Source organism: Mastigoproctus giganteus, chromosome 9 (genome assembly GCF_048544385.1).
Source record: "Mastigoproctus giganteus isolate SK-2022 chromosome 9, ASM4854438v1, whole genome shotgun sequence".
NCBI lineage: Eukaryota > Metazoa > Arthropoda > Arachnida > Uropygi > Thelyphonidae > Mastigoproctus > Mastigoproctus giganteus.
This window is the reverse complement of record NC_143583.1, coordinates 190521695-190533851: the sequence shown is the minus strand read 5'-3', so window position 1 is coordinate 190533851 and position 12157 is coordinate 190521695. Positions and strand designations below refer to the sequence as shown.

Genomic DNA, 12157 nt, shown 5'->3' with positions numbered 1-12157 from the left:
GCTGTCCGAGCAGGCTACCCAGTCACAGGTGCAATCACGAAATAACGCTGTAATTCTATTACCGTGTCTCTCGCACAGGACGAGCCGCCTGCAGCCTCCGGCAGAAAGGTAACCTTATCTTGCACGTGCTAATCTGGTGGCCTCCTGTAGAACAGTCAAAAAGAAAAAAAAAAAAAAAAAAGCGTGAGACAGTGTTTGTAATGATGAAGTTTAATCTTTTTATTTTGGTTACCTTTTCTGTTATACCAAGTGGCGGAAATTAGAATATTAGGTCGAGGTTTGGCTTGTTTTATTGGATAACCTAGTAATTAGAGATGGCCTGCAGTTTGAGCTCACTGACTGCTGTCAGTCTAGTTTGGCTTGATTACTAGGGAGGACATTTTCAGGAGGCTAGAGTCTGACGTCGCGAATTAAAATGTTAATGTGACACATCAACTCTGTTTTCGGTGGATCTGATATCGGGTTGAGGGGTATCATTAACTTAGCCATTGCATCGACGCGCTCCTGGGAAGAAAGGGGATACGCTTTTCAAGGTTCTTTTATTTCTGAATGTCTTTTAGGCATTCCAAAGAATTTGATTTACAGAGTAGCGATTTTAATGGGCAGTTTAATAAAGTAAATAAATAATTAATTAGTATTCCAGGATGACCATATATAGTCAAGAGGAGTTTACAAGATAGGGAATACAAAGATATTATCGTATTAGCTGCATGTGCTCAAATCTCGGCGAACACAAACGTGTGTACTATTGCTCTCCCGCTCTAATCACTTGGCTGCCTCGTTTTTCATATTTCATCTGGAGGAGTCGGGAGATTTTATGAACAGGGACGAGAAGTATCTACAACCAGAAGGCACGTAGGGATAATTACTTTCTCTGTTTGGTAGATACGAGATGTACTGTATAAATAGAAGCATGTATGTTAGTTAACAACATTTATTTACAGAAATTATTTTGTCAATTTGCCTTATATGCAAGGGGAAGAGCGTCCATATAGACCTACTAGGCGGTGTTCGGGGTTACCAAAATACTCCACATATATCTGCCCTTGCGGTTTGGAGAAATCATGTTGATTGTATGGTTCGCCAGTTGCTGGCAGCTAGTCTAGTGCCGCTTCTGCTGATATGGTAATAACAATTAGAGACCCGTGTGTTTAGTAACTTTTTTTTTTTTTTTAATTTAGCATTTTGGAGCAAAAAATTTCGGTTTTTAGCATGATTAGCATTTTTATTATGAATCACGAGTTAAATCAAAACAACGTACAAGTTTCAATGGAGCTTTCTTGTTTATACTCCTGCACGACCATCAGGTCAGTGGAGTTCACAATAAATCATCAATACAAACGCTAATTGTATTTAGCAGTCACGGGCTTGAATCTCGTGCTACTGCATCACGCTCCTGACCACTCGGCTACGTCAGACCTATCCTAAATTTAAATTTGTACGTCGATCAGTTACAACTAAATTGTATGTGCTAAAGTCTTTCCACTTCAACACTATTGACTGGGCACCATATTGATTTAATTGCTGCGTTTCCAAATTCTTCATACTTTATTTTTTAGTGGCCAACAATAACTGAAAAATATCAGGTTTTGAGGCACATTTAATGTCAGAAATCATTTGATTTAAAAAAAAAAAAAGTGTTTGTACACTTCAATATATTCGTCAAGTTGGAAAAATGTATTTTTTCTAAATGTCAATATTTGCTTTACATTAAATGAGCATTTTATCCCAGCTGTTGAAGGGTTAAACAGCTCACTTAAAGCCTTATAGATTGTGTTTGTTGGATCCTTTTAATGGGCATCTAATTTTGAAATGCATTTCGCAACTTCAGAACGCAGACTTCAGAATGTAAATATTTTTTTTTTCCCTTGTACATTACTTTGTAATTGTGACGTTTATTCTGGGAAAATAGTCTAATTATCCATAAAATACAGTCTAATGTCCACAATAAGTGAACAGCGCATGGATAATTAGAACCTTCTAGTGAATCTAATAAAAAAAATTAATTTATCACAAATTTCACTTAAATATTTACATTCAGTCCTTAGTGACGAATCCAACTCATATTTCTATTATTATTTTATTTTTTCTGTTGTACCATATATGCTATCAGAATTTTTGAAGAAATCAAATAATGGAATCCAAGCCCAGTCACTACACATTAGAAGTGGTTTTCACTTCTAATGTGTAGTGACTGGGCTTGGAAATAATAATTTTGCAGATGTGGATAAGATGTTTCTAAAAATTTTATATACTTTGACTTCATTTTTCTTTAATTCAAAGTTACCATTTCATTTCGATTATTACTTAATTGAGAGATTAATTCCTTCATAAAAATATTTTCAACTTAACTGATTTTGTGTGCCCAGCACTATAATTATAAAAATTGATTCCCTGTTAAAACTTAAAACTGTTAAAGCAAGATATCATATACGGCGCTGAATCAGAAACAAGCCGTAACACATTTGTGTAAGAAATATCATACGCTTTTTGGTGTCGAAAATAGCTTGACAACACATGGTAGCATTCACAGCCTCTAGAAAATTACAAGATGCTAAATATAATTTCTGTTCATAAGATGGCATAAATAAATAAAACCGATTTCTTTAATATTTGCTCTGCAAATTGGCAAATATTCTGTCCTTAAACGGTCCGCGCATGGTAGATCCCCAGAACCTTGTACAATATTTGTTGTAATATTGTTGCACTGCAGGATCATCCAATTTTTCCAGAGGAATGTTTGCGTCAAGCACATTAATACTGTGTTTGAATAAAAAACGGACTTGTTCTCTTTCACATGCTTCCTGTCACCTAAACTTCCTGTTATTGTTAACTGGCGACTGTGAGAGTGGCTGATAGAAGGTTTCGATAGTCGCTTAAGATGATCAACGCTTTTGATGTTTGTCTAGATTTTCCATCTTCTTCCAGTTTAGTCGACAATTGCAATGTTTACACATCAAAATGTTTTTCGTTTATGTTATTATTTATCGTATGGCTTATATAGTACACACAGAATTTTTGTAAGCACTTTGGTGCTTACAAAATTCCAATCCAGAAGGTTGAAATTAGCTTGTTGCAATATTTTTGCCATCAGGATTGGTGGATGTCTAGAACTGAGCCTGTTTATTCCTTAGGTCTCGGATGTCGAAATTTATTGGTAGTTCAGGGCTGTCTATTATTTTTCTATATTCTCTGATGAGAGAACATTCTTCGGAGATCTATTGGCAGGATGTGGCTCAAGGCGGGTAGCCAAAAGGTAGGAGTGGACCAGATTGTTCCAGTTATAATGCGCAAGTAAAAGCCATTTATGTAAAAGCCTTCTTCGACTTTTGCTGCTCTCTCACGAATATCAATTTGCCTCCGCTTCGTGATATTAGGATTACTAGAAAAATAATTATTTTGATGTTATTTTTACTCGAAAAAATATTGATGAGCAGTAGTAGTATTGTCATGTGATGCAAGAAAGCAAGTGTATGAGCTTATGCAGCATCAGAAAAAAAAAAAAAAAATCACACCATTCTCTCCAAATTCCTGTTCAGTTCCTCCTTAAATTTATTTAACCTATCAACTTCCACAACGACAGATGAAGTTTGTTCCAGAAATTAACCACCCGCTGGCCAAAGGCAAATTTCCGCACATCTATTCTACATCTGTCTTTTCTTAATTTGAATTTATGCCCCCTTAGGTTCGTAATCTGAACAAGTGGAAGGATCCCATCAGAATTCAGCGTGCTCAACCCATTCAACACCTCAATCAGATCACTGCGCAGGTGCCTAGTTTCCAGCCACTGCAATTTGCAGAACTTAACTCTCCCTCTCTTGGTAAGAGTATCCCTTCATTCCCCTTACCAAACTTGTTGCCCTTCTCTGTACACGCTCAAGTATATCTACATCCTTCCTAAAATGAGACCTCCAGACCTGTACGCAGTACTCAAAGCTTGGCCTGACCATTGCCTTATACAGAGGGACAGTCACCTCCTTTTCCCTGCTAGCAAAATTCCTATATATCATTGACAAAACCCATGACCTGCCCTGGCAGCCTGTCTGCATTGCTCAGAAAACTTCATATCTGACTGCACAATTACTCCCAGGTCTTTTTCATTTTCTACCACCTTAAGTGTAGTACCACACAGTTGGTACGTTTCTCTGGGGTTACTTCTACTCATATGCAGTATTTTTCATTTGTCAAGGTTAAACTTCAGTTGCCACTTCTTAGCCCATCTGTCCAAATTTTCTAGATCCTGTTGCAGGAGCACACTGCCATTACTGTCATTAACAACCCTGCCAACCTTTGTATAATCTGCAAACTTCGACACTAAGCCTGGTATACCTTCATCAATATCATGATGAATATACAAAACAACAGTGGACCCAACACCGAACCCTGTGGGACTCCACTAATAACATTAGTCCACGAAGAGCAACACCCATTGATTACCACCCTCTGTCTTCTCCCACTCGACCATCCTTTTATCCATTGTAGCAACTTACCTTTAATACCATTCTGCTCCAATTTGTACAGCAGTCTTCCATGCGCAACAGTGTCAAAAGCTTTCCTGAAATCCAAATATATGATATCAAAATTATATTTTGCATCCAGTTCCTTTGTAACCAGATCAGTGTATCCAATTAAATTTGTGAGACAAGACTTTCCCTTAACAAACCCATGCTGTGTCTGAATTATTGCTGCAGTCTTGTCTAGATGATCCTGCAATGCATCTTTAACCAGTAACTCCATTATTTTACCCGGAACAGAAGTTAAACTAACTGGTCTGTAATTACTCGTGTCACCCTTCGATCCCCCTTTGTGAATTGGGGATTCATTTGCACATCTCCAGTCCGTGGGGACCTCCCCTGAGTTATTCAATAATCTTGACACAATGAAATTGCGAGCCTGGTTCGCAAAAGTTACCTTACGTTTGGTACGTAGCATACCGATTATCTGAAAAATTTCAAGAATCAGAATAATTTAGAAAATAAGATTATACATGTACTGAAAAACGTTTTTAACCACCAACAGTAACGGATAACGACACGAGCAGCAGGCCAAGCACGTTAATATTAATTATATATTCATTCATTATTCATTAATATCGTTATATTCATTAATATCGTTTTCTACTACAGCAGTGTTCCTGCTTCTCGTAAAGACAGCACGAGGACAACACGAGGATAATCATCCCAATGGTTTGCATATAGAACACTCCCGGTGTTCAGAGTGGAAAACTGAGTTTTCTCGCAATCAACAAACTGTTACTGCTTCTGTTCCACCGAACATCAAAGGCAAGTGGGTTTCAGAAAGGTAAGCTATTTGTTATGAGTTTTTAAATGTAAATATCGATCTCATTAATACTAGTGTTCTCTTTATTTTCTGAAAAGCTGTCTCGAAATAATTCTGTTGTCCTCGCAGTCATCTAGGACAGTGCTTCTCAAACGTTTTTGGATCACCGCCCCCCTAAAAAAAAAAAAAAAAAAAAACCCTCGCCAGAGCTTTTTTTTAGCCCACCAATATAAAGTGAAGCTAAATAACTGAAATGAATATTTGTCTGTTTGCCTCCAAAAACGTAAATGCAGCCCTGCATGTATGTGTGTGAATTATAAAGAAAACTATTTACTGCACTTTATTCCTACTTCGTAAAAAAAATTACAACTACATAAATAAAGTCAGTTATAGTCACTTAAATTAAGTCATAAAAATGAAAGTTAATTGCATAAATAAGTCATGATATTAATGGAAATAGTTAATTATATTTTAATATTTAATGCGATGGATGAGCTTGGTGGAGATTTATTAGCTTATCCATATTAGGTTTAATATCTGTAAGTAGAAGTCGTAAATCGCCACGTTTAACAACATCCAGACAATTTCTTTGTTTTGTCAGCAATTGAGATACAGCACTGAAACCGGTTTCGACTAGATATGATGTTGGAAAAGAAATAAGTAATTTTTTTACAATTCCCCACAATGCAGGATAAATGGTTAGGGATTTTCTTTTGTAACCAAATTCCTGATATGAATTTTGAAATTTTGGCTTCAGTTAAACTTCATTTTGTAACTCAATCAATTCTTCTTCTACAAAACGTTCACCATCGTCATTATTTAAAAAAGGATTTATAACCCAATCTAGAATTTTCAAATTAAGGAGATCTTCGAACCTTTCCTGCATATCTCTGTGCAACATTTCTAGGTGATTACAAAAAGTTAGTTTCATCAGCAATTTTTTCTTTTTTCTCTATTTCCAACAGATTTGGAAATTGATACAATTCACGTCGTCCTACGTTGCGCATAAAAAGCTTTAATTTTGAAATGAATGCTGAAATTTGAGTTTTCTCCTTAATACGAGTTACATCTTGTCCTTGTAAATGTAAGTTCATTGAGTTGAATCTAGTAAATAAATCTGCAAGATAAACAATATCAGTTTTCATTTTCTTGAGGTCATTACTAAGGTCGTTGTTCTTCAAAAAAACTCGACAACAGTATCAAAGAGTTTATAAAATCTGTTGAGACAGTTGCCTTTTGACAGCCACCGAACTTGGAGTGAAATAGCAATCGTTCAAAATCTTCACTGTTTTGATCACAAAGCTTTCGAAATATACGATCATTCAAAGAATGTGCTTTAATTTTGTTTATAGCAGTAATAACAGTTTGTAGAGACTTGTGCAGTTGATCATCAAGTTTTTTCTCAACTAAATGCTGACGGTGAATGACACAATGAACAGTAATAATATTTGGCACAGCATTTTTTAAATAAGCCATAAAACCCTTGTAACGGCCAATCATTGATGTTGCTCCATCCGTTGCACAAGCAAGTACATTTGTAAGTGGAATTTCCCTGTCTTTAAAAAACTTTTCAGTAACTTGAAATATAGACTCTCCTTTGGTATACGTTTCTAGATATCTTGAAAATAATAATTCTTCGTTTACAGCTGTTCAGCTAAAAGGGTGACGGTTACATTCAATTCTTGAACACAAAGCATTTTTAGTAGACTACAAAACAATTTAATATTGTTATGTACAGTCTAACAATTAATACATGCCAAACTAGTAAGCTGATTTTTATGAAATTTTACGGAAAATAAAGTTAACGTTCTTGACTGAAGAATTAATTTGTATTGTTAAACTTACCCAGTCTTTTAGTGTAGCCGCTTCTCCAATCGTATAGCATTTTTGAATAAAATGCAATCCTGATTTTCAAAAATTCTTATTTTGGTTGTCAAATGTAATATAAATGCTTTTGTTAACCCCTCTAGTTAACTCTTTTTATCGTGTTACTACTACCTTTATTATTGGCATTTAAAGAATTTAATTATATATTTATGTTGATTTAAAATACATTTTAGCTGAGAAAATTCAGAAATAGTAATTCCCAATGACAATCCGATAATGCTTTTACTTAATTTTTAAATATTTCACGTACTAATAAATTCATAATCGTTACTTCTAGGGCTACTCAATTTCTCGTAAAGACAGCGCTGGTTCTAGACATAACAGCATGTGAGAAGAGGGGAAAAATTCTTATTCATAACTTTATGCTAAGAAATAGTAGTAGTAATGGAGGCATGTGATGCAAGAAAAAAAAAACAATTTCACACATCCATTCTCTCTAAAAGTTTCTCCAGTTCCTCTGGGTCAGTGTGTTAAAACCACTGACTAAGTTCTGTGAGTTAGTCAGCGCGATTTATAAGAAAAAACAGTTTTCTTATATTCACATCTACGATATCAGTATGTTTAAAAATTGCGTTTCTATGTTTCCAAGTCGGAATGTATGCGCCCTTCTCCTATTATTTAGTGGCTGACAGAGAGGTGTGCTGGAGGAGCTCACATAAACTTCTCGTAAAAAAAAATAATAAATAAATAAATTAGTTTGATAAAACGTAGCAGACAATTTTAATCGGGGATGAACTTCAACTGATTTTTTTTTTTTTTTTTTTTAACGAACCCCTTAACAAAGTGGAAGCACACCCTTGTGTTGACACGTTGAGAGTAAAACACTGCTTTTCTGCGGTAGATAACAACATCCTATTAACAGTGATGGGATACAAATATGCTTATAACATGTTAAGTACGACTACATATCATTATATTTATTTATTTCTTTTTTTTTTTTTTGGTGGTCCGTAGCATCTACCTCAAACAGTAGTCCGTGGTTTTCATCTCAAATATAAAAGTAGTCCGTATCTGAAAAAAAGGTTGCGAAACACCTGCTCTAGAATATGGTTCAGAAAATTAGGTTCGTATTAGAAAAGATGTAACTCATCGCGGTCCGGATCTCTTATTGGCATAAAATTAATACCAAATAAATATAATAATATTTTATTTAATTTCTATATAAAGCTTGGAGATAATACTCTGAATTATATTTTGCAAATGCATAATCTAAATTAATGAGAAAGGGAAATAATATTTGTTTTATGTAACATCTTTTAGTATGATTTGCTAAGAATTATGTCTTATCTTCATATAGGAAGAAATAACTTCTACCATTCACTAATATCGTACTTGTTAAGATAGATGATATTACGATGTTCTATGAGTATACGGATAGCTGGGCTGCGTAGCGGGGAAGTAAGAGTTACACTATTCACGCCGATAGTTTGAATAGTATTAACTCTTTTTTTCATTTAATTGTTAAATTGTATTATGAAATTCAATTATGTACTTCTCGCAAGTTTTATGGTATCAGAAACGGGGAGAAAGTATTCAGTGTGATCGACATTTTTTTTTAAAAATGTTTTTGCGTAAAATTGAAGGGAACTAAAAAAAAAAAAAGTGTAACCCACAGCGCGCGCGCACCCACCCACACACGCACACACAGAGACCTGTTGTACAGTTCAGTCACCTAACTACTGTATGTAGTGCACGTGTAACATAATAATGTCTACATAATAAGACCGGTAGAAGTATCTTCATAATCTATACTACGGAGTTAATTTTAGACTTTTTTCAGCATGTAAACATAGGAACAGCGATGCCGAAAGAAAGGATGGCTGTTACCGTATAGAAGATTAAAATACACGTTTTAGATATCTGCACGCTACAGAGATCAGCGGACGAGATGAAAGAAGTGTACGATTTATGTGTCTTTTTGAAAACGCCGACAGAAATCCAGCAACGTTAGAGCTCTGCTGTGCTCACAATAATTGGCCTTAGTTCAGGGGTTAACGTTAACTCTCCATCCTTCTGTTTTCAGTATTAACATTTTGTGTTTCACGAAGAATTAAATTTGTGTATAATGGCGATCTGCACCATAAACCAAAGAAGTTTTAACCTTTTATGCAAATGCATTCCTACTGTTATTTGGGCTGCGATTCCCTTTCCAAAAGTTGAGTGGAATCTCAGATTATGCAGGCAAAGTTCACTATTGCGAAGGTTTTTATATCAATGAAATTACCGAGGAACATGCAATTAGCCTGCTTGTGCATGATTAACAAAATTACAAGAAAATACTATATTCTCGAAATAAATAATTGCAACGTAAATGGGCATCATTCGCAACCAACGGTAAACTCCTTCTGTCCGATGGAAAGGATATTACCCTACTTGTACTCGTTCAGGACTAGACTCCAACCTTTTTTCATTGACGAGCACTTTAATGGATCTGTTTCTGTCATCGAACATTGGTTACTTTAAATGGAGACAGAATTTGTACAGCAGAAAATGAACTCGATGCTCGCGTTCATTTCTTCCCCCCCCCTTTTTTTTTCAATTTGAAGAATTGGAGAACGCACTATAACTTCAGGGGAGCATTATGGTACTGCCGAGCTAGGTTGATAATGCAACAGATCCTTTTCACCGCATACAAGAATGAATTAGGAGTGAAGAGTGAGCTGCTGTCTTCAATGGAAATAACATAAATTTAAAACTAGTTGGAGTGCCTGTTTCCCGAGTACTCCTAAGTCACTTTTATTGACTTCTTTTCTCCCTCCAATTCGGTAGTAATCATCAACGTTTCCTGTAATACTGAAATTGAGGAGGCAGTTCATTAACAACAGATGAAGCCGACCGGGCTAGCCGGGTGGGTATGGTGCTTACCTGGCAATCCAAAGGTCGCGGGTTCGAATCCCGCCTCGGGCTTGGATCAGAGTAGTGCGAAAACCTTGGGAGGTGCATTATGGTCACAGAAGCCGATGCGCTCACAAGAAAAAAAAAAAAAACGGATGAAAATCCAGTGATCCAAAACTCTATGAATAGTGCATCGCTGTATCTATCACTTCACATTCCCGAGCCTATCCAGCGAGTATTGGTGGCAGTAGTCACCAACTGATTTCAGAAAGCGAGTTCTGAAAAATCATCTGTTTTTCGTTGGTGACTTGATCAAGGATGATCTGTTTTCCATTGGTCACCAGTTTGTCCACATTTGGATACAAATTATAAAATTGGTTTACAATTTTGTACGAAGCGTAAGCTGTACATAAGAGTTAATTTTTGTCATCAACTAGAAGGTACATCATTGTTCATGTACGATGCAGTGTCATTAAAAGAAAGAATTGTCAAACTAAATACTAGCCTACCGCACTATCGTTGTGTCGCTTAATTTAAAAACCATTAAAAACGAGTCTTTAATTTTTGAGAACACCAGCAAATATACATTTTCGGGATTTTTTTTTCGCACGAATTGCGGTTTTATCTGTGAATGTCGAAATGCTGTATTGTCATTCTGGAAAATTACATTTTTATCAGTGTACTCTTATGAAAATTATTTCTTAAGGTCAATCCATTTTGGTAGGGTTTGGTTTCTATACGCTTGACAAACTCGTCCAAATAAAAACTTGAAGCCAGGAACGGTTAATAATGATCGAGTGATTGCTTCGCTTTGACAGACTGTGGTTAGTATTCATAATTTTCATAGTTCCACAAGTATTTCGCCATAAGTACTGTGAGTTGCTGGAGTACTCGGAAAATTATAAAACCTCCCTAATTTTTATTAATTACAGTATATATTTTTATATACTGTAATTATGAAATGATTACATTTTTATAATCTTTCTTTATTTTTATTAATTTGAAATTTCTACCCGTTTGTTTCTGTAAAGCTTCAAATCACGCTTGTATTCACTTCTCTTTCTTTTTCTAAGCCCTCCACATCTCCAACAAAGTTGAGGCACCCCTCAACGACCTCCTCTCGTGGGAGACTATTGTTTTGACTGCGAATATCAGGGTGGTTTGAAGCGTTCACTTGCTGTCAAGTGAAGTGCGAAATGATTTAAAGGACTCTAGCCCCATTACTCGATTGTGACGTTACGGCCGGAGATGAGGGTGCTTAGTGTGCGCGTTTTTGGCCTTAAATAAACAGAGAAGGACTGAGATTCGGACGAAGCGAGGGGGCTATTTAATATCCTTCATCAGGTTGTAAAGTCTGGTGATAGGAACGGGAACGAGATGCCGTTAAAAGGATCATCGGTTGTACCCTAAGTCACCGATGAGCTACATTAACTTTCCCTCTACCATCCTCCTTTCAGATGGAAAAGATAACATTTCATTTACACGCTGCACCGTTCGTATTATCAAAGTGCATCACATTGGAATAATAAAACTTCATGAACCTCTTTTAAACCGGGGTCGTCCTGGTATTTAAAGTGGTGGAATCGCTTTTATCAGATTTTACCCCCCCTTTCCCCTTGAAGCAACTAAAATCTCTTTTGGAGAAAGTGAACATGGTTCACTGACTGTCTTTTCCTTTGCACTTTAGTATATGTTGCTCTACTAAAGATTTTCTGAAACACACAAAATAACTTCAAAAGAATTATAAAGTTTTACAAATAAAGTGGGAAAAAGGTGGCAAAATTAACATAAACGGAAACTTTCTGATTCCGCAATAGAAACGTTGATCATCAATTAACGAAATATAGATGTTAATTCTGAGCCAAAGAGTCCTTAGTAAAAAACATGCTCTTGATTACGCTTTAATTAAGGTTATCGTACATTGTTTGGGTATTTTTCATATATATTTTTTTTCTATAAAAGTATTGCCCCATTCCGAACGAGTTAGGTTGCATGGATTACAACTATAAGCGTTCCGGTTGGAGTCCAAAATGAAGTACAAGCTAGTACACAATTTGACTATCTCATTTAATACGAAAACGTCAATCAAACACTCATGTCATAGCAGTGATGGAACTACCATACCGCCAGGTCCGCCACTGCGGGGAAGAGGGGG

At 35.9% G+C, this 12157-nt stretch overlaps 1 protein-coding gene across 1 annotated transcript in view; it reads left to right on the top strand.

Annotated features, from left to right (window-relative positions):
- Positions 1–12157, top strand: part of LOC150080973 (protein APCDD1-like) — a 140462-nt gene that overhangs the window by 25661 nt on the left and 102644 nt on the right. Inside the window, exon 2 of the mRNA XM_090380869.1 lies at positions 5127–5301. Coding sequence (XP_090236995.1) covers positions 5127–5301 — 175 coding nt within the window. The remainder of the gene's footprint in view (positions 1–5126; positions 5302–12157) is intronic.